Raw genomic sequence first — 22,605 nt, 5'->3', positions numbered from 1 at the left:
GATGAGTTTCAACTCGATTGGCACTGAATTGAATCCATCTGGATCCAGGAGGAAAGATCTGTTCTTGGTTTATGAAGAGCCAAGTTAAAATCTCACGAGGTAGGGGTAGGGGAAGCCAAAGAAAATACAGAGTTACTCCCTGTTGGCAGACATTGGGATTCCTTGTCAACAATGCTAGTTAACTGGCTCACAGCGGGGAAGGGAAGCCCTGATTTTTAGCATTTGCCTGGTTTCTGTGGTTCAAACTTTTAATGAGGCCGCCTACTTAGAAAATTCATTTACAGTCCTCTCTTGTAAACTATACAAGCCTGCCGCAGCACACTACTGCAAGCCTCCCTCAGGTGTTTTGAATTCCCATTGTGTGCTCAGGTCTGTGCCCTGTGACATAGACACTGAAGCAGTGTCTTCTAAAGAAACTTGTTATTTCATTGACAGGCCAGGAGCTGGAAGCATTGACAGGGTATGGTTGTGGTGTGGATCAAGTATAGTAGTCCAGAGTGAGAAGTTGAGTGCTGGAAAGATCATGACAAGGGGACATTTGAGAGCTGGACTTGAAGGATAATATTAACAGCTAACGTTTATTAGTAATAATAGTATCAGAGTCTGTACTAAGCATCTTGCATACGTTATTTATGATGTTATTTTTTTTAGAAATAGAAATACCTTCCACTTTACATGTGAGGAACCTAAGACTTAGTAAAAAAGAATTCTGCCCAAATTGCATAGGTGAGACATCATTTTGGTGGGTGTGTAGTAGTATCTCATCGTGGCTAGAAAGGAGTAAAGCCAGTACTTGGAGCCTGGTCACTTCACTGCAGAACTCATACTCTTGCCCACTATATCATATTGCTATTAATAGAAGAAGGAAGGTTCTTTCGGTGGAGAAAGTCCCAAAGTCTTGGGACTAGGTGGGAGTCAGCATATTTGAGTTCTAGTCCTTATTTTACTTATCCATGTATGTCTCTTTAGCCAAATCACACCTTTCCTCTTCGTCTTAAATTGAGAATCAGATGATCACTCAGTTCCTTTTTATTTCTAACATGTGAATTTTAAGTTATAAAAATTTGAGAGTATAGTTTCTTTAAGGAGCAGTGGGAAAAGTATCCTGTCAGGGTATGAGGCATGGGAAGCTCTAAGTCTGGTTGGTGATGGGGTAAGCAGAGGAAAGCGATCTACAAGGGCAAGTGAAGGGAATGAGACTCCCAAGTGGTGGAAAGCAAAAGCAGAAAAAGTTGTTGCTGAACACTCAGTTGTTTCCATTTGCAATTCCCCAGGTGGAAAGATGTGAACTGTGGGTGCACAGAGAGAACAAGCTAGTCTTTTGTATTGGATGTTCCTAGACTGCTCACTTCTCCCTTGATGGCTTTAGCAGCAGGCCAGGGCTTTATTTGGGTTATTTCTGAGGATCCTGAAGTTATCACTCCTTTCTTTTAGCATTAACTTAGCAGTTATTTGTAAAGCGCCTGCTATGTATGAGTCACTGGAATGGAAATAAGACAAATCTGGTCCATCCCCTGTTGAATTTATAATTTGGTAGGGGGAATAGATAGTATGCAAGTAAATGACACATTTTGATAGGTTTGTGAGAAGCTGCGTTTTGTTGGTTGAAGTCAGGAAAGATTTCTGACTTCAGCATAGAAAACAGATGGGAAGGGACCTAGAGTGGAAATGGGGAGACCAGTTAGAAGATGATTACAGACATCCAGACAAGATGTGCTGATTCAGAAACAAGTACACAAAAGACCTGATGAGTATTTGCCAGATCTCTTGCAAAAATAAATGAAAAAATTCCTGAGACTCTTATTGACTCACTTAAATGTTGTATTTTATAAAGTTTTGTAGAATTCCAGTCCTGTAAAGAATACTGAACATCCCATGGTGTAAAGTATGTTAAAGGGATATGAGATAGAAGAGTGGCACGGACTAGAAGATTTCCAAACGGGCAGGCTTGGAAATGAAATTTAAAGGAGATAAACAGGATTTAGGAGAGATTAATAATAATCCCATGCATTTGAAAGTTTGAAGGGAATATGACTCAAAGGATGGAAAACCACGTTATAAAAATTTGCTTATAAGAATCACTAATTCCAATGAGAAAGTAAAAATCAGATTTGTGAAAAAACAAAACTAGTTATCCAGGAAGCTCTGACCTCTCATAATGAAATCCAGCCCTGTATGCTTCTGAGACAGATACGGGCCCACAGCATTCTGATTGCGGTTTTAGTCTGGGCCGAGAAGAAACAAGAATAGGACCAGCTGTGAAGAAGGTGGTTTTGGTAACAGACTAAAATAGAAGGCTCTGGCCTACCAGAAATTGAGGCCTGGCACAAGAGGAAGCTCCTTACCCGCCATGTGTTTGACTCAGATCAAAAGCATCTTTTTCTGGGATCTTTAAGAAGTTATAGAGGGGAAGAGTAACAAGTCCAGTTGTTGTCTATAATCTCACCACCACAGTTAATTGCTGCTAATAACTCTTAGAGTTCACGCAAAGTCTTTATCAGGAATAAACCTGTAGTCTTCCATTTAAGTTTTTCCGCTAACATTTTTTTATTAATTAAAAAAAAATTTATTTGATTGTATCAGGTCTCAGTTGCAGCACACAGGACCTTTGTTGCATCATGCAGGTCTTTCATTGCAACATGCGGGCTCAGTAGTTGTGGCAAACGGGTGCTCTAGTTGTGGCGCACAAGCTTCGTTCCCCTGTGGCATGTGGGATCTTAGTTCCCCAACTAGGGATCAAACCTCTGTTCCTTGCATTGGAAAGCAGATTCTTAACCACTGGACCACCAGGGAAGTCCCCTTCCGTTTTCCTCCCACTCCCTAGCATTTTATTATGCAAAATTTCAACAAACAGAAAAGTTGAAAAAATTACACAGTGACTTCCCATATATCTACCGCTTAGATTCTACAGTTTAAACTTTCCCATATTTTACTACATCTATCCATTCCATAAATCATTTTAGTTTTTGGTGCATTTCAAAGAAGTTGCAAGCGTCAGCATACTTCACCCATAAACATTTCAGTATGCCTTGAGTTGAATATAGTTTATGAGTTTTGGGACAGGGAGTTGATAAAACTTACATATAATAAGATGTATATAACTTCAATGTACCGTTAGATGAAAAGGGTAAATACACCTGTGACTCACATTCCTATCTAGTTAAAGAACTTACATTCTCCCTAGAATTCTCTTCTGTCTCTTCACAGTTAATAACTGCTTTTCCCCTGGGGAACAGGGGAAGAACAAACACTTCTGAATTTTTTTTCATGATAGTTTTTGCCTGTCCTAAAACTTGATAGAGTGTAACTGCATTTTATGCTTCTGACTCATTCATGTTGCAGATATGAATAGTTTGTTTCTGTTTTTGCTGAGTAGTTTTCTATTACATATGCAAACATGCTATGGTTTGTTTATCCATTCTTATACTGATGGATACCTGGGCTGTTTCAAATTTTTGGCTGTTACGAATAAAGCTGCCATGAACATTCATCTACAAGTCTTTTTGTGAACGTAATGATTTTATTTCTTTTGGATATTATTTCTTTTGGATAAAAGACTAGGATGTGGGTGCTCTTAGACTAGGTATGTGTTTGGTTTTCTAATAAGCTCCCAGACCGTCAAAGCAGTACCTTTAACACCTTCACTAACACCGTGTGAGGGTTTCACATCCTTGCCAAGATTTGGCAGTTGTCAGTTTTTTTACTTTTAGCCATTGTGACGGGTAGGTAATAGTATCTCACTGTGGTGTTAATTTGTATTTCCCTGGTAACCAGTGCTGTTAATGACTTCTTCCTTTGATTATTTCCAGTTCATATGTTTTCCTTTGTGAAATATCTGATCAGAATTTTTTTTACCCATTTTTTAAATTGACTTGTCATTTAACATTGAGTTCTAGGAGTCCTGCATTTAAATTTTAAAGGCTAGTTGTAGAAGAGTACAACTTCTGTGTTACTGCTGGACATTAGTTCAAATGGAAAAGGCCTGAAAGTTTGAGTTGAGCAGAAGCACATGTACCTTTTAATCAGTGAATAGTTATGAGTACCAACTAAGCACTAGTATTAAGGATACAGAAATAATACCTACCCCTAGCTCCAAGGAGGCCATATTATGTAGGTAGACAGACAGAAGTAAAGATTCTGATATAATGGTTTCAACATTAAGTCACTAAATATTTGCTGAGTTCTTACTATAGGATGGGTACTGTTGTAGGTATTGTACATATAGAGATAGGCAAACCAGACATAGTTCCTACTCTAATATAGCTTATTTATTTTCTGGAGTATATATGGGGGAAGTATTCTTGCTTGGAAACTCCCATGGATGGAGGAGCCTGGGGGGCTAGAGTCAGTGGGGTCCCAAAGAGTCAGACACAACTGAGCGACTAACACTTTCATATGGGGGAAGATAGTGCAGAGACCCTGAAGTGAGGAATGAAATGGATGTTGAGTGTACGTGGATCAGAAATTAAATCTGTCTGGAAGGTACAGAATAAGATGATGAGTTAGGTGAGGGTCAGGTCTTGCAGGGCCTTGTAGACCGTGGTAAGAACTATGGATTTTTTTTTATTTTGAGTATTTTGGAAGCCATTCCAGAGTTTTAAGCAGAGAAATGGCATGAACTGGTTTCTGTTTGGCTGACGAATTTTGTGTGTGTGTGCGTGCATGTGTGCACATGTACATACAGAAAAGCTGGTGAAGAAACTGCTGCAGTCATCCACAGAAGAGAGAAGTCCAACGTGGGGAAGGTGGGCAAGACTTCAGAAAGGAATAATGTCATAGCATAACCATGGATGACAAGGCATTTGCTGGGGAAGAAAGTCAGAGGTATCAGCATGTGTGTGTGTCTGTGTGTGTGTGTTTGAGGATCAAGAAATAGCCTTCAATGACTAGTTGGGTGGGTGGTGGAATGACAGGCGGTAGAACAGTCAAAAAAAGCTTTGAAGGTTGCATTATAGACGCAAAATCATCATATTACACAGTTACTTAATTCTGTATAGATTGGTCCTCTGGAGTTGCGCCACAGGGTGGCTATGCTGGGGAATTAGGCTTTGAACCTAAAGGCCGTGAGCAGATATATACAGGGCTTCTAGGTAGTGTAGAGACTTTCAGAAAGGTGGCATCAAGGATGACTAGGTAAGACACTGATAGGATGAAAAAACAGGAGGCAGGAAACAAAGAGGTCTGAAGTTATGTGGAAAGTGTGTAGAGGCTTTGGGGTTAGAATATTGTCAGGAGGACCCGGAGGAGCGGATTGGGGGAAAAAGTTGAGTCCCTTTAAAAAATACAAAGTAGTTTAAAATATTGAAATAATATAGAAGTGTCTGTGCATGAGAGTTGCTCAGTTGTGTCCAGCTCTTTGTGACCCCATGGGCTGTAGCCTGCCAGGCCCTTCTGTCCATGGGATTCTCCAGGCAAGAATACTGGAGTAGGTTGTGATTTCCTTCTCCAGGGGGTCTTTCTGACCCAGGGATCGAACCTGTGTCTCTTGCGTCTCCTGAATTGGCAGGCAGATTCTTTACCACTACGCCACCTAGGTCGTTGTTTAGAAGTGTCTATAAGAGTATGTAAAATTCTCACCTTTATTCCATTCCTCTGAGGTGTACCTAAAAGTTGCATTTATTTGGTGTGTCTTCCATTTTTTAATGTGATTGTATTTACTTTGCATATATATTTAAATCTATTGTATATACACATACAGTTGAAGTTTGAAATGGGGTTAACTTTTCTTAGCATTTTTTGCAACTTTATTTTTTCATATGATACCAATATACTTCTGCCTTAATTGTTTATTTACTTGCTGCTCAGCCTTCCATTGACTAATTACCATAATTTACTTAGTCACCACCTAATGGATAGACTTTTAAGCTGTCTCATGTTTTCCAGCATTCTTCTTTGTCTCTGTACTATGCAAACACTGCCTGAGAGAACATGTAAAGTGAGAAGTGTGGGGTCCAGTTATGACCTGGGGTTAAGTTACAGTCCCATTCCCTTAGGGAGTATGTGTCGTTCTCTGGATCTGTCCTAGGGGAACCTGTAAAGCAGTGACTTCTGGTCAGAAGTCTAAAATCCACATTTTGGTGGCAATATTCAAAAGAACTAGGGCTATTTCTCCAGATTTTAGCTTGGGGTTCACTGCTTCCAGGTTACAGATGGTTCTCAGAGGGAGATGAAATAAAGCTTTCTTGTTGAATTTTAGACCGAAGAAGAAATAGGAATGTGTAGAAGTGAGAATTCACTTGGGTTGATATGCCTAGAACTTGATGGAGCAGGACTTACTGATAATTGAATTATAAGAGTGGTGGGTTTTCCATCATTGGATGCATTCAAGCAGAGGCTCAGATGCTATGGAGGGACAGTGTTATGAAACAGATTGAACTCTTAAAAATCATTCCAGTTTTGCTTGATAACAGCATTTGAGATGGAGACCGTGGGACACCAAGATGGGACTAGCACTGACTATGGGCTGGTTTGGGCGAGGGATTGACTTCAGGGTCGATTTAGAGGAGGTTGAGGCTGGAGGCATCCTGGGGTATAGTGCTCGGAAACCTGGAATGCTAGATGAGGCTAGGTGAGGGATCTGATCTCGTTTGCACTCTTGGCACAGATGGTCTGCAGGTGTCTTGGTCAGCAGGGACAGAGGGTTAGTGAAGAGTCTGAGGATAACTGTTATGGTGACTTAGGAAAATGGGTTTATATGGACGTCATGGTGATCCATGCAATAAAATAGTGTTTCTAGTAAAGGAGATGGATGAATTGGAGATGCTTTGGTGCTGTTTGACCAGTCAGTTTAGACCTGGCTAAGATGGGAGCAGGGGCTAGAGATGGCCTTTCAGATTTCATTTGACAAATATTATAAATATTATCTAGGTGCTTGAGATAGAGCAGTGGAAAGAACAGATAAATATCCCTTCCCTCATGGAGTGTACATTCTAATGGGGAAGACAAAGCATATAAATATGTACAGTATATTAGTGATAAATACTAAGGAGAAAAAAAGCAGGAAATAAGTATGTGATGTATCAGGAGTAGTAGAGTTGAAATTTCAGAATGGCCAGAAAAGGAGAAACTTTTCGTTCAAAATGGAGAAGATGATTTTGAATAGAGACCTAGAGACATTGTAAGGCAACAGAAAGCCATGTGGATTATAGGAGGGAAGAAGCTTCTAGGTGCTGAGGTGGAAACAAGCATATTTGTGGAATGACAAGCAGACTGTGTAGCCAGAACGGAATGAGCAAGAGGGGTCAGGTCAGATCTAGATCTTTCAAGACCTTGTTAGTGCCTGCTTGTGTGTGTGTGCAGTCACTCAGTGGTGTCTGACTCTGCGCAGCCCCATGGACTGTAGCTCACTAGGCTCCTCTGTCCATGGGATTTCCCAGGCAAGAATACTGGAGTGGGTTGCCATCCTCCAGGGGATCTTCTTGACCCAGGGATTGAACCTTCATCTCCTGCAGCTTCTGCATTGGCAGGCAGATTGTTTACCACTACATGACCTTGTAGGCCAACGCAGAGTTTGGATTTTTTCTAAGGAATGGGAAATCTTTATTGGGTCTTGGTAGCAGTGTGACATGACCCATGTTTTAACAGGGTCACCATAGTTGCTGTATTGAGAGTAACCTTTGGTGTGAGGATGAGTAGAGGTGGGAATGGCATAGGTAGGATAAGGGAGACCTTCAAAGGTGATGCAGTAAGGCTGGTGAGAGATGATAGGCTTGGACTAGGTAGTGCAAATAGGAGCTGGACCTGAACAGCTGATTAGAGGCTAGGAGAATCAGTGTGAGGATCATAACTCTACCTCACGATGTAGGTCCCCAGGGTTAGAGGGGAATCACTGAAGGAAGAGACTTTGGAAAGCAGAATCTGGATCACAGTTGTATTTTGGGCAGTGTTGGGCTTAGAAGTTGGACTCAGGTCTGATCTGAGGCCAGTAAAGGCATCAGAGTGAGATTGATTGGTCTCTGAGAAGATCAAGTTTGGGGTCCAGGTCCAGGGAGCATTATTGGGATTAGGACCCAATTTGGGGCTGAGGACTAGTTTGGGGTCAAAGTTGTTGATGGAGGCCAGTACACTGTTTCTGCATTTTACTGTCCTTTTCTTGGATCAGGGTTGGCTGTAATCGCCATCTCCCATCCCACTGAGCCTACCCAAGGGGATTGGAGGAGTTTGGAACCTATAGGGCCTTCTGTTCCTTAGGTGTCATGGGGGAAGACACAGGCTCAGCCCTGCCTGGTGGAAGCTGACTGACTTTACAAGTTGGGACCTACAGTCAGGGAAAGGTGGAGAAAGGTCCTCGGTGGCTGATCTGTGTCTTTTCCGCCCCCCAGATGGCCCACTGCGTGACCTTGGTTCAACTGTCTGTTTCATGTGACCACCTCATTGACAAGGACATCGGCTCCAAGTCTGACCCACTCTGTGTCCTTTTACAAGATGTGGGAGGGGGCAACTGGACTGAGGTAAGGAGGACTATGGGGGTTAAAGTTGTGGAGGGATGCTAGGACTGTTTAGGGGTGGAAGGTGCATGACTGTGATGCTTATTGGCTTCTGCCGACAGCTTGGCCGGACTGAGCGAGTACGGAACTGCTCAAGCCCTGAGTTCTCCAAGACTCTGCAGCTTGAGTACCACTTTGAAACAGTCCAAAAGCTCCGATTTGGCATCTATGACATAGACAACAAGACACCTGAGCTGGGGGACGATGACTTCCTGGGAGGAGCTGAGTGTTCCCTGGGACAGGTGTGTAGGTCCAAGGATTAGAATCCTTCAGACACAGGTTGAGTCAGAGCCCTATGAGATAACCCAGAAAGCCTAGAACTTGGAGGTGGGGGTCAACAGGACCTAACCTTGTCTGAGATCTTGGTCCCCCATCCCCTGCCCTAGATTGTATCCAGTCGGATGCTAACTCTGCCCTTGATGCTAAAGCCTGGAAAGCCTGCTGGGCGGGGGACCATCACGGTAAGGCTGGGGTTTGTTGTGGGAGTGTGCTCATATCAGTGAGGAATTCGAGACGATACAGTCTCCTGCCTCCCCTACCTAGGTCTCAGCTCAGGAGTTGAAAGATAATCGTGTAGTGACCATGGAGGTGGAAGCCAGAAACCTGGATAAGAAGGTGCGTATGGAAGGAGGCCCTGGGGGCTCAAGAATTAAGCGGACAGGGGTGGTGTATTGGAGGTGGGAGGGTGGGAGGGGACAGAGGTATTTCATAGTGTTTGTCTCTGCCTGAGTCTTATGACTGGAGTCTCTGTGACATTGACAGGACTTCCTGGGAAAATCGGATCCGTTCTTGGAGTTTTTCCGTCAGGGTGATGGCAAATGGCACCTGGCATACAGATCAGAGGTGTGAGACCCCTGGGATTGGGTGTGGTGGGGTAGGAGAGAATCTCCTGGGGTTTGTAACTACCAAGAGTTGGAGGACAGGGAGGAGTCTGCATATGGCTGGGGAAGAATGGCAGCTCCCCACATACCAACCCAGAGCTCACTGGAAGCTTTGTACTCCACCCTCAGGTCATCAAGAACAACCTGAATCCTACTTGGAAACGGTTCTCTGTTCCCCTTCAACATTTCTGTGGGGGAGACCCCAGTACACCCATCGAGGTGAGGAGCTTGCCTCCTGCATGGACTGAGTAGGGGCAGAGAGTCTAGGGAGGGATTTATTCTCACCTGCCACCTGCCTCCTGGTCTTTACATACACACACACCTTCCCTCCTAGGTGCGATGCTCCGATTATGACAGTGATGGTTCACATGACCTCATTGGTACCTTCCGCACCAGCTTGGCTCAGCTGCAAGCAGCCCCAGTGAGTGCTGGCTCAGGGATACTGAGGTGGACATAGGGACTACAGCCCCAGGAATAGAGGGAATACAAGGCAGCTCCCATCCTGGCTGATGCTCTGGAAGTTTTCTACTCTGATTTTTCTTTCCTTACCAGGCTGAGTTTGAATGTATTCACCCTGAGAAACAGCAGAAAAAGAAAAGTTACAAGAACTCTGGAACTATCTGTGTCAAGATTTGTCAGGTGAGACAATAGCCCATGTGACCCAGCCTTAGAAGCTTCACGACCCCAATCCCTTCACTCCAGCTATAACCCTGGTTTCAACTGCAGGTAGAAACAGAGCATTCATTCCTGGACTATGTGATGGGAGGCTGTCAAATCAACTTCACTGTAAGTTGCTTCATCAGGGGCAAGAAGAAAGATCTGGGGCTGGAAGATGGCCTTCAACTCCCCTCCTTCCCTCCCCACAGGTGGGCGTGGACTTCACAGGCTCCAACGGAGACCCTTCCTCGCCTGATTCTTTGCACTACCTGAGCCCAACAGGGGTCAATGAGTACCTGACGGCACTGTGGAGTGTGGGCAGTGTGGTTCAGGACTATGACTCGTAAGTAGCTTTGTCCCTTGCTCATCGCCGCTCCCTGCAGATGCTGTTAGCCTCTGGGCTCATAGTCCTCTCACTGCCTCTTCCCCCCTTTGCTGTCTTCTCACAGGGACAAGCTGTTCCCAGCATTTGGATTTGGGGCCCAGGTACCCCCTGACTGGCAGGTGAGTGAGTTCTTCCCTCCACTACTCCTGTTTTTAGATTCATGGTCCTGATCAGGGGGGATGTGGTAAACTTGCTACTTGGCAACCAGCTTTATGTGGAATTACAGGGATTCATCCATACAGGCATGTATACAACAGATGCTCAGGACTAAATACCTCCTAAATAATGCTTTGTACATATCCTAGTGCCCTTTTTCTTAGCACACAAGTGGTCATGGGGAAGGAACCTCATTTTTATTCTTGCCCTCAGGTTTCCCATGAATTTGCTTTGAACTTCAACCCCAGTAACCCCTTTTGTGCAGGTAAGTCCCCCATCCTCCAGCATAAAGTATATCTGTCCAATCTCTGCCAAGATCGTGTGGGCAAGGGAGAATGAGGGTGGGGAGATAGACACCTGACTCCATTCTCTAGAGGAGCGGATTTTACAACTAGGCCTCTGGAGTCAAATCTTCGTCCTGCCATTGATAATCACGTGACTTGGGGCCAGTTGCTTAGCTTCTGTGTGCTTTGGCTTCATAATAAATATTATAGGATATTGAATATTTTAAGAAGATGCATATTAAGCTTGAAGCAGTAATCCTGGCACATTCTAAGTGCTCTTTAAACTATGGTAGCTGTTTTATTATCATTATCTTTGCTTAGAGGCTCACAGGTACTTATTTGGGCATCAGCAGAAGCATTGGTGCCTCCTTGCAGCTCTATTCAGGGTACTTTTGTCTAGGGAGGACCAAACCCCATGTTTCCCTAGCCACCCGCACGTAAACAAGCTGAAGTTGAAAACTTGACCTGATCTAATCTGACCCGTGCTTTTATTAAGATTACAGGTCATTTAATATGTAGAATGTCCTTCAGTTTATCTATTTCCTCACAGTTAGATTCAAGTTATGCATTTTTGGCGGGAATACCACAGAAGCCATGCTGTATGTTCCGGAGGCATATGTTGATTTATCCTCTTACCAGTCTTATTAACTTTGATCATTTGATTGAGGTGGAATCTACCAGGTTTCTCTACTATACAAGTACTGCTTTTTTCTTTATATGTAATTTAAAACATTTTTAATTGAAGGATAGTTAATGTACAATGTTGTGTTAGTTCCTAATGTACAGAATAATGATTCAGTTTGTATATATAAACTCATATTCTTTCCATTATCGTTTATTACAGGATATTGAATATAGTTCCCTGTGTTATAAAGGAGGACTTTGTTGTTTATTTTATATATAGTCATTTGTATCTGCTGATCTCAAACTCCTAATTTACTGTTCCACTATGCTCTTTCCTCTTTGTTAACCATAAATTTATTTTCTCTGTTTCTGTTTTGTATACAGGCTCATTTTTATCATATTTTAGATGCCACATATAAGTGGAATCTGAATACCACATACCATATGGCATTTGTCTTTCTGGCTTACTTAGTGTGGTAATCTTTAGGTCCATCCATGTTGCTGCAGATGGCAATATTTCATTCCTTTATATACACACACATACATATTTAACTAATTTTTATTCATTTTTAATTTAAAAAGTATTTTCTTTTTTGGTCGTGCCATGCAGCATGCGGGAACTTAGTTTCTAGGGATCACACCCAGGCACCCTGCAGTGGAAATGTGGATTCCTAACCACTGGACCACCAGGGAATTCCCTTTGTTTTTTTAAAGAAACAGTTTAAGACCCATTATCTTTCTCAAAATTATTTGACTCAATTTTTTATTTTAGTATTTTTTAATTGAAGTATAGTTGATTTGTAATGTGTTAATTTCTGCTGTACACCAAGGTGACTCAGTTATACATATATATATTCTTATTTAATACTCTTTTTCATTATGGTTTATCATAGGATATTTAGTATAGTAATCCGTGCTGTATAGTAGGACTTGTTTATCCATTCTGTATATAAAAGCTTAAATCTGCTAACCCCAACCTCCCACTCGCATCCCTCCCCCAACGCCTTCCCACCTGGCAACCACTAGTCTATTCTCTATGTTTGTGGTTCTGTTTCTGTTTCATAGATAGCTTTATTCATATACTACATCTTTATTCATCTGTTGATGGACATCTGGGATGCTTCCATGTCTTGGCAACTGTAAATAATGCTGCTATGAACATTGGGGTGTATGTTTCTTTTTGAATTAGTGTTTCCTTCAAATACATGCCCAGGAGTGGGATTGCTAGATCATTTGGCAGCTATATTTTTAGGTTTTTAAGGCACCTCCATGCTGTTTCCTTAGTGGCTGTACCAATTTCACATTCCCACTAACAGTGTAGAAGAAGTCCCTTTCTTCCACATCTTTCTAGAATTTGTTACTTGTAAATTTTTTAATGATGGCCCTGCTGACTGGTGTGAGGTGATACCTTACTGTAATTTTCATTTGCAGTTCTTCACTTATGGGGGGCCATAACACACAGCATGCAGGATCTTAGTTCCTTACCAGGGATCAAACACGTGCCCCCTGCAGTGGAAGCACAGAGTCCTAACCACTGGACCGTCAGGGAATTCCCTGCATTTCTCTAATAATTACCAATGTTGAGCATCTACCAATGTTGAGTATCTTTTCATGTGACTACTGGCCATCTGTATCTTCTTTAAAGATTTGTCTATTTAGGTCTTTTGCCCAATTTTTGGATTATTTGGGTTTTTTTGATACTGAGTTGTATGAGCTATTTGTATATTTTGGAATTTAAGCCCTTGTTGGTCACATCATTTCGAAACATTTTTTCACAGTCTGTAGTTTGTCTTGTTTATAGTTTCCTTTGCTGTACTGAAGCTTCTAAGTTTGATTAGGTCTCTCATTTGTTTATTATTGCTTTTATTCCTATTTCCTTGAGAAATGTTTTGCCTATGTTCCTTTTTAGTTTTATGGTGTCATGTTTTATATTTACGTCTTTAGGCCATTTAGAGTTTATTTTTGCATATGGTATGAGGGAGTGTTCTAACTTCATTCATTTACTTGAGGCAGTACAGCTTTCCCAGCACCACTTGAAGAGACTCTTTTCTCCATTGTACGTTTTTGCCTCCTTTGTTAATTGACTGTGGGTGAGTGGGCCTGTTTTTTGTTTTTTAACTAATCATCATCCTTTGGGAGGATACTTTGAGACTATATAAATATCCAATCACTCATCAATTTTTACCTTTTAGCATCCATTGATAATCCTTGCCTTAATCAATTATCTGATTGTCAAATTATTCTATAATTTCTTCTACATTTATTAATAGCTTTCCCTTGTCTATTATATGTCTGTGGATTCTTATTTTATAAAATGGATTATAATTCATTATTTTTTAAGTGCATTATAATTTGATGCTCAACTCGCCTGGATTTGTTCAGGGGATTCCCCCAATCTGGATTTTAATTCAAGGTGTGGTTCAGAGCACATGCCCTTCCTCTCTTTGGCCCTAATTTTCTCATCTGTAGGGTAAAGTTAAGAACCTTTGGTTACAGGGGCGAGTGAATGAAATGTACTCAGGTTCCCAAATCTTCTTGGCCAGGATAAAGTGTCATCAGGGCTGGCAGAACCCCAAGAGGCCCAGTATTTTATGGTATTTTTTGCCTTTCTTCTCTAGGCATCCAGGGGATTGTGGATGCCTACCGCCAGGCCCTGCCCCAAGTTCGGCTCTATGGTCCCACCAACTTTGCACCCATCATCAACCATGTGGCTAGGTTTGCAGCTCAGGCTGCAAATCAGAGGAATGCTTCGGTGAGGGTCATGGGAGGTAGTGGGCAAGGAAGGGGGGTGCTCCCTTGAGGACTGTATAACAAGAGACTTCTTGTCAGTGTGGGAATGTGTGGCTGGGATGTTTAGAGGGCCTGCCTCAGTATATGAATGGACTTGCCCTTAGCAATACTTCGTGCTGTTGCTGCTGACCGATGGTGCTGTGACAGATGTGGAGGCCACACGTGAGGCTGTGGTTCGTGCCTCCTACCTGCCCATGTCGGTGATCATCGTGGGTGTGGGTTGTGCTGACTTCGAGGCCATGGAGCAGCTGGACGCTGATGGTGGACCCCTGCACACACGCTCCGGGGAAGCAGCTGCTCGTGACATAGTGCAGTTTGTGCCCTACCGCCGTTTCCAGAATGTGAGTAGGGGCAAGCTTGGGGATAGAACAGAGCTGGGAGTTCAGCCTTCCACCTCTCCCTGATGTGTGTGGGGCTACTTACCCCTTCACCTGAGCCTGGGGCAGGGTTAGGTGTTGGATTCTGTATCCTTTCTTGGGTGTGAAATGTCGGCCTTGTACAAATGAAGCCGTTATGGCCCATCACTGAACTTGCCCCTCTTCTCTGGCAGGCCCCTCGAGAGGCACTGGCGCAGACTGTACTTGCAGAAGTACCCACGCAACTGGTCTCCTACTTCAGGGCCCAAGGTTGGGCTCCATTCAAGCCACCTCCACCTGCAGCCAAGGGCCCTGCACAGGCCCCCCAGGCCTAGATTCCCTTGAAGAGGTCGACCTCCATGTTCCTAAGGTCACCAGCCCTGAACACACATTCCCTAGTGCTTGCACTTTATGTTTTATACTTTTATACTTAATCCTGCTGTTGCTGCCCTTGATCTCACCTGCTTGCCCCTGGAATCCCTCATTCAATAAAGATGAATTTTGCTACTACTCTGTGTTAGGTGGGAATCTGCTATTAGCCATGGTTAGTTCTCCTCTCTGAACTTACTTGTTGACTTTTAGGGGTTGTTGAGTGAAGGAGTCTCTGATATAATAGCCCCCACTCAAAGAAATTGGGTATTCTTGGCCAGATATCTAGAGACACTGACTCTGTTTTGGAAGATGCAAAGACTGAGTATAAGCCAAACACCCTGCCTCAGAGCAGAGCTGAGCTGGGAACACAGACAAGGTGGAAAGTGTTAGGGGAGGGGATCAAGGGCTATGCCTAACTCCTTGGAAGGTGGAGCAGTGGTGGTTCTAGTCCTAAAAATAGGCTACAAGCCTCACTTTTTTTAATAGCTATTTTTTTTCTTACAAGAAAATTAATATGTATATTCATTATAGGGAAAAATACTACCCAAACTCCCATGTCCCATTAAAATATTTGATGCATATTTTTTAATACTTTATACATGTTTACATTGATGCATATTTTTTATTTTACAGAATTGGGACCATATTGTATGTACTGTTTTACTATGCTTTAAATGTTTTTTAAATGTATGCTAGTTAGTACAAAATTATTTCAAATGTATGAGATAGATAATGGGCAGGGTGTATTTCCTATGTCTGACAATTTTTTTTCTCTAAATAGATTACTACACTGTTTGCACTTTGTTTTATTGTATTTTGGGTATTTTATCCATTAGAATTTATTACTGACTTCATTCTTTTTAATGCCTATAGATTACTCTGTGTATGAGTGTATTATAGCTTACTTAGCCAATCCCTAATTTATCAAGATTTGTTTCCCTTCTGGTTTTCTTCTGTTACAACAAACAGTGCTGTAAGGGATATCCTAATACATTTATCTCTGCATTTATAGTAATGTTTCTGAAACATTTATTCTGACAAGTGAAAATGTTCAATCGAAAGATAGGAATACTTAATATTTTAATATACTGTAAATTGCATTTCATAACAATTTTTTACCCATTTCATTAATCTGACAGGCAAAAAACCCCTCAGTTTTAGTTGAATTTATTGAATTATGAAGGCTAGGTATCATTTTATATGTTCATCTGTCAACTGTATTTCTTATGACTAGCTTTTTTATAGGTTGTTGTTGTCCTTTACAGCCTTTATTGTTAGTTATTCAGTTATCAACCCTTAATCTCTTAAACATGTTAAAAATATTTCCTCCCAGGCTGTTATCTTTTCAGTTATAGTGTCTTTTGGTCTGTGTAACTCTTTTGATATGGAAATTTAAAAATTTTATGTGTGTCAGCTTAGCTTGCTTTTGTGTATGTGTGTGTGTGTGTGTGTATGTAACCTAGCTTGTTTTTTAAAAAATTATCTATGTATTATTACTTACTTTTCATGACATTAAAGTCTCTTATATTACTATTTCTATTGGCTACATATTATTTTTGTAGTGTACTTTATCTTCTTAGATACTATTTCCATTTTTTCTTTTATTAACAACAGTGTGATCGACATCCTTAAAGTAGTAACTTAGATTATATCTGTGTATCCTTTGGATCCATTCTTAGAAATGGAATTGCTGTGATTAAAAAGTATAAAAAAGTTAAGACTTTTCAGCACCTATAGTGAAAATGCCCTCCAGAAAAACTGTATTAGTTCATTAGTTACAAAACTTCAGACTTGAAGTGTACTCAATAGATTCTTTTCCCTCTGTCTTCAAATTACAAAAGTAATAACCCCCAGATTTAAACAGATGGATACATGTTCCATCCTCACACATACTCTTGCATTCCACTTTCTAGAGTTAGAACACTGTTCATAGTCTGTAGATTCTTCCAAAACATGAACACACTGGAAAGGATCCTAACAGTCAAGATGTTGCATGTGTTTCTTTGACACTTTTCCCCCTTTTCAAGCCCTCTGCCCGGGTAGAACTAATTAATCCTTTGATGTCCATCTCCTCCGTCTTTTTCCCTCCAATTCTACTTTTGACCCTTGGAATGAAGAGTTCTTGGATCAATAAATGAATTGTCCCATTTTCTGGAGCGTCTTCTCTTCCCTGTCGGGCTCCTGGAGGGCAGGGACTGGTCAACACTCTACCACCTATACTGTTCCTAGCATAGTTGAACACTCAAGTTTTAGTGAAAACAACCTGAGTAGGGACAGTCAGGCATGCATCATTTCTGACTCATGCCCCCTACAGGTTCTCAAGTCTCCCTAAGATTTTACCTGAAAAAAGGGAAGTTCTGCCTCCACCTGCATCCAGCAAGAGTTGGGATGAGAAGTGAGGGGCACAGCACGGCTTCATGCCGACTGGTAGCTCTACAAGAAGGCACCCTCTAGAGAAAGGTAGGCTCAGGGTCCCACTGTGGCTCAGCTCTTCACTAGCCATGTGACCTTGCAACTTTCCTGATCTGAGCCGTTTCTCCCTCTGTGGTTGTAAAGATTAGTTAGAGAAGGCATATAACATCCAGAGAACTGTCTTAGGTGCATGGTAAACACTCCATACACATGAGCTACTGCAGATGGTAGCTTCAGCAGCTTCTATACTGATCTGGGCTTCTCCAAGAAGAAAGCACTTTGATAGATGCCCCCCCACCACATTTATGTACCAAAGGCAACTACAGTGCCAGCCTCCCTGCCCACAACAGACCTCCCAGCATTGATCCAGCTTCTTTCAGACAGACTTCCACTCTACTCCAACAATCAGCATGTTTAATGGGCGTCCCCTGTGGCACTGTCCCCTGCCCCCTCTGAGGTTCGAATACCATGGGCTCGGACTCGATACAAGCACGTGAAACGGGGGTGGCCCCAGTTGCTTAGAATCTGGATCTTCACCTTGGGAAAGGCAGCTGGGGGGTCATTCTGGAGAGACAAATGGATGATGCCAATGTCTGCTCTCCCAAGGGCTGCCTTCCTCCCCAACCTTCCCTCACTGTCCCATTCTCTTAGACCCCTCACCTCCCAGAGACCAACATACCTGTAGGTGGAAAGTCTGAATCTCAGATTTCTCCACGTTGAAGGTAAATTTCCCCAAGAAGATCTCTGTCTCGTCATCAACTTGGAGGCCCTGGTAAGTGAAGAAGGAGTGGAGGAACAGAGACACAGGTGGAGGTGGAGGTGTTGAGAACCTACTTTGTGTTCCATAGTTGTATACACACTCTCATTTATTATTTGGTGTTAGGATGATAGAGTGTGGAATCTGGGCTCAAAGAAATCAAGTTGCAAATTTAAGCCTGACCACTTGTTAGCTGTGTGACCTTGGGCAAGTTACCTCCCCTATCTGAGCATTACTTTTTCTTGTCTGTTAAGGGGGGAGATAATAGCACTTCATAGGTTGTTGTGTGGATGCAAGGATATACAATCCATGTAAAGTACTCAAAACAGATTAAGGACTCAATAAACCATAACCAATATTTGAATATGGTAGTTATTTAAGGCCTATGGCAACCCTGAGAGGTAAGTGGTAGTATCTCCATTTTATGGATGAGCAAGCAAAGACTCAGTAGCCCCAGTTTTCATGTCTGCCTGTGTTCTGTAGGAATATCCCCCACCTCCTTGGTCTCAGCCCCACTTACATAGACTGCAAAGTCACGGGGGGCGCTGTTAGCCCCCCGGGTGTGTGCCACAGTGGGTGGTGGATGCTGCAGAGTGATGTCGCTCAGCTGCACACGACCCGGCAACCGGATCACCACCTGGCCCTGGTCACCCTCAAAAGCCCAGCAGTTTCCAGGGAACACATCTGGCTGCAGGGGGGTGGATAGATCTTCAGAACCACAGGACTGAGCAACTGTGGCCCTTCCCAAGCCTCCTGGGCATTGGTTCTGGTAGGCCCCTCCATCAGCTTGACCCTATCAAGGGCCCACCCAGAACTCCACCCAGGACTCCAGTCCCTAACAGTGCCAGAAAGTGTTAGTTGCTTAGTCGTGTCTGACTCTTTGTGACCCCATGGAGTAGCCCACCAGGCTCCTCTATCCACGAAATTCTCCGGGCAAGAAAAAGAGTGTATAGCCATTCCTTTCTCCACGGGATCTTCCTGAGCCAGGGATTGAACCCAGCATTCCAGGCAGATTCCTCACCGCCTGAGCCACCAGGGAAGCACTGCCAGGTCTCTCCAGTATTATGTTGTCCTCCACCTCACCCAGAGCCTCACTCCAGGCAAGCCAGGCCCGCCTCTAGGCGGCCAAATTATGCCCAGCAGGGTTCCCCTGGTGCCACGCCCTCAGCTAAGTCAGGTCCAACCCCAGGAAGCTGTGGGATCCTTTCTCCAGAATCCGCCCCTGGTTCCCTTCTGGGATCTAGGTTCCAGGCCCACCTCCAGGATAACCGTGGGCGGTCGCGCGTAGTTCCAGAAGCTGAAGCGATTCCAGAAGTAGGCAGTGTTCGCATCCTCATAGTCCTGGGATGTCTTCTCTAGGTCGATGGAGGCTCCTGGAGCAGGGAGAAGCAACTAGTCGGGCTCCCAGGCCAGACCCACAGCGAGGGCACTGTCCGTCTGAGGTCAGTCTGTCTGGGCCGATCTTGTACATAGTTCTGTCTGCGTCTCTGAGTCTCAGTCTCTCTCTGGGTCTTACCGACAGAACTCAGCGCATAGTCGGGTTTCCGCACAAAGTCCTCACTCAGCCTCTGGAATACGAGTTGGGCCACTCTCTGAAAAGAGAGAGGGCGGAGCATGGGGGGCGGGGCTTGCGGGCAGATTTTATACTGGGGCGGAGTTCTCGGGGTGGGCGGGGGAGCTCAGGTCCGGGCCCTTAAGACTCTGGAGGGCCTTAAGACTCGGGCTGAGGGAGCTTGGCTCCAAGGTGGGCGGGGACTGCACAATGGGCGGGGCCACGGGGCCAGGCTCCCAGCGGCCGAGCTCCTGGACCGGGTTCTGAGAGCATGCTGCGTCTGCTGGACTCACCTCGCTGTTGGCGGCGCGAACGCTGGACATCTCTGTGTGGAGTTTAACCAGTTCAGCCTGGAGCTGCTGCAGCTGCTGCCCCTGGGAGCGCACGCGCTCGTGGTATTCGCTGCAGGCAGAAGGTTGGCACGCTGCAGTTGGCTCCCTGTCCCCCTGGCCACTTCCCGTAGGATCTCCCCACCCCAACAGAAGCACCTCTGAGGCCCCCAGCTCCCCACCCCAGTGCCCTCTTTCACCTTAGAGTCAGCATCTCCTTAGGTTCCTATTGGAGGGAGGAGGGAGGGACAAAAAACAGCGCTGCTTAGCTCCCACCTCAGTGTGGGAGTGGCCAGATACAAAGGGCCTTCTCTCTGAGGACTGCCTACCCCCTTTTCCTGACCTTCCAGCATCTCTCCAAGACAGACCCTCAAGCACCTCTGGGCACAATCCCCCAGAAATCTCCTGTTTATAGCCAGCCTTTCCTTAGGGTGATAGCCTCCGGCACTGCCTCCCTCCCCAGTGGCCCGGAGCACTCCCCACAACCTCCAGGTTTATAGCCTGCCAACCACCCAACCCCAGGACAGTCTCCCCGACTCACATTTTCCAAAGGAGGGGCGAGGTACAGGAGCCCCCACCAGAGTGCTGGAGAAAGAAGGATGGTCTCAGGGGAAGGGAAGGGAGGAGGTTTCTCAGGTGAAAAGGTGACAGTGGGGGGAAAGAGGCTTGAAGGAGCTCAGTTTGAGGAGGGAAGGCTCTGAAGGGGACTGTGAGGAACTGTGAGCCTCTGAAGGGACTGAGTGGGCTGAAGGATATAAGAGAAAGTGTAGCAGGTTTGGCTTCAAAGCATCCAGGGCTGGGGCCCCGGGAACTGATCACCCTCTCACCTGCCAGAAAGAGGCTCAGCAGTGACACAGCCGTGAGCAGGAAGCGGGTGGAACAGACCTCCCTGAGGAACCAAAGGGAGGCTGAGGCTCGGAGACCCCAGAGAATCCCCAGACCCCACCCCAGGGTCCTAGACCCAGCTCCTGTGAACACAGGTATGAATCGGCTCAAGCCTCAGCCGGGTCTGGCCCTGCTCCCCACCCCCTCCAAAGAGCAGCCCCTGGGGCTCCCCCTTCCCTCCCTCTGACCTGTACACACTGACCAGCACGTCTCCTACCAGGGATAACAACACGCTCAACACCTGGAAGAGTAGGCCTGAGGAGAAGAAAGGGGGCTCAGAGAAGGGACTAGGCTTAGGGAGGGAAAGAGATGGGGGGGAGGGGCTCACAGAGTGGTGTTGGAGGTTCAGAAAAACCTAGGAAGGGGCCTCAGGAAGAGAGGGATGGGCTAGGAGACTTAGATGGGGACAAGGAGAATGGATTCTCATTCTTAGAGAAGGTGGGTCAGGCTCAGGGAAGGGGCTGGACAATCAGACATGGACCGGGGGCTCAGAACTGAAAACAGGGCCTCAGAGGTGAGAAATGGAGTTCGGAGTGGGGAGTCAGAGGAGTCAGAGGGGATCTGGGCTGGCTTGGCCCGTACTCAGGAAGTTCTTGGACACGTGCGGGGGAGGCATCTCCTGCCTCAGATCCAGAGTCGGGAGAAGGTCGAGCTGCTCCTCAGAGACTGCGGGAGAGCCAGGCGGTTCTGCGGGAGCCCAAGGGCTCCATTGGGGCCTTGTGCACCGCAGGCCCACTGTTTCCCCAGGACCTGGCTGCAGGTTCCCTTAGCCCAGAAGCAGGGCAGCCTTACAGGTTTTGGTCGCACAGAATCCACAACCCTGAGCTCCTGCAGCACTCTGAGGCCTCGCCCCCCACCCCGGGAGGCTCGGTCTAGTCGTTGTCCCACCCCCCGCCAAACGGTGGTGCCGCCCCCAGCCTTAGGTCTTGATGCGGGCCTATTTGCCAGGTAGCCACTGGTGCTAACAACCGAGGCCACGCCTCCTCGGCGGTGCCCAATCACAAGCTTTTCCCCGCCCCTTCCCAGGACCGTCCACCTCACCGAGACCGTCTTATTCATTGCCTACTCCTTTTTTTTCCCTTCAGGCCCCGCCCCCTAGGAGGTGCCCAGATAGTTTTATCCCGCTTCCGCGCCAAACCCCACCCCTTAGGCCCCACCCCTTCCCTCCGCTCACCCGGGTTCGACCCCGCCCGCACCCGAGGCCCCGCCCCTCACGGTTGCCGCGCCACAGGCGGTCTGCCCTTTGTGGCTCCGAGGCGCCGGCTTCTGCCGAGAGCTTCCAGCCCATGTGGTTCCTCCGGGCACTCCAGCGCTCAAGGCGGGCTCACCGCAGCTCGAGCCCCGGGCTCGTCTGCCCTCGGGCTCCCCGGGCCCCGGCCCAGCTGACCGGTGCCCGCAGCTGTCCCCCGAGGTGACGCTCACAGAGCTGTTGCTGTTGTCGCTGTAGAAGTTGGGCGTGTGCTTGTGCTGGGACGCGGCAGAACCCGGGCGGGGGCTTCGCCGCATCCTGACCCGGGGCTGTGGCCTTCCGACGCCAAAGGCACCGTCGCGGCCTCCAAGGCCCTCGGCCCTCCTTCAGCTGGTGCGCGCCGCCCAGACCCCTCGACCCTGCGTGCAGCCGGCGGGCCCCGTGGCCTGCCGCAAACCCTCTCCTCTGTAACTGGGCCTGGCTGCTGACT

General features: G+C 45.6%; 2 protein-coding genes across 12 annotated transcripts in view; one reads left to right on the top strand and one right to left on the bottom strand.

Annotated features, from left to right (window-relative positions):
• CPNE1 (copine 1) overlaps nt 1-16,528 on the top strand; it is a 37,771-nt gene extending 21,243 nt beyond the window's left edge. For 7 of the 8 annotated variants that reach the window (XM_043478432.1, XM_043478435.1, XM_043478433.1 and 4 more), the window contains 15 exons: nt 8,322-8,450; nt 8,549-8,728; nt 8,873-8,947; nt 9,030-9,101; nt 9,249-9,329; nt 9,497-9,586; nt 9,702-9,788; nt 9,920-10,006; nt 10,094-10,153; nt 10,234-10,367; nt 10,474-10,528; nt 10,779-10,830; nt 14,092-14,225; nt 14,368-14,604; nt 14,814-16,528. In XM_043478432.1, the coding sequence (XP_043334367.1) occupies nt 8,322-8,450; nt 8,549-8,728; nt 8,873-8,947; nt 9,030-9,101; nt 9,249-9,329; nt 9,497-9,586; nt 9,702-9,788; nt 9,920-10,006; nt 10,094-10,153; nt 10,234-10,367; nt 10,474-10,528; nt 10,779-10,830; nt 14,092-14,225; nt 14,368-14,604; nt 14,814-14,954 (1,614 nt within the window). In that variant the 3' untranslated portion in view covers nt 14,955-16,528. Of the gene's footprint in view, nt 1-8,321; nt 8,451-8,548; nt 8,729-8,872; nt 8,948-9,029; nt 9,102-9,248; nt 9,330-9,496; nt 9,587-9,701; nt 9,789-9,919; nt 10,007-10,093; nt 10,154-10,233; nt 10,368-10,473; nt 10,529-10,778; nt 10,831-14,091; nt 14,226-14,367; nt 14,605-14,813 lie in introns of those variants that run through there. The other variant, XM_043478430.1, reaches the window with a different exon arrangement.
• Nucleotides 16,529-17,800: 1,272 nt separating this feature from the next.
• Nucleotides 17,801-22,605, bottom strand: SPAG4 (sperm associated antigen 4). 4 transcript variants are annotated; one of them, XM_043478438.1, is made up of 12 exons: nt 22,123-22,602; nt 21,509-21,592; nt 21,115-21,181; nt 20,869-20,930; nt 20,583-20,626; nt 20,242-20,267; nt 20,006-20,114; nt 19,677-19,752; nt 19,418-19,533; nt 18,681-18,848; nt 18,083-18,172; nt 17,801-17,967 (listed from the first exon to the last, which is right to left on the bottom strand). In XM_043478438.1, exons 1-12 carry the CDS (start codon nt 22,430-22,432, stop codon nt 17,818-17,820), a joined length of 1,302 nt encoding a protein of 433 aa, XP_043334373.1. In that variant the 5' UTR covers nt 22,433-22,602; the 3' UTR covers nt 17,801-17,817. The 4 variants fall into 4 exon arrangements, with proteins under 4 accessions (XP_043334373.1, XP_043334375.1, XP_043334377.1 ...); XM_043478440.1 differs by having other exon boundaries at nt 21,509-21,613; nt 22,142-22,598; XM_043478442.1 differs by having other exon boundaries at nt 22,142-22,331.

This window comes from Cervus canadensis, chromosome 10 (assembly GCF_019320065.1).
Source record: "Cervus canadensis isolate Bull #8, Minnesota chromosome 10, ASM1932006v1, whole genome shotgun sequence".
In the NCBI taxonomy this organism is placed as follows: Eukaryota; Metazoa; Chordata; class Mammalia; order Artiodactyla; family Cervidae; genus Cervus; species Cervus canadensis.
This window is presented reverse-complemented; position numbering and strand designations above follow the sequence as displayed.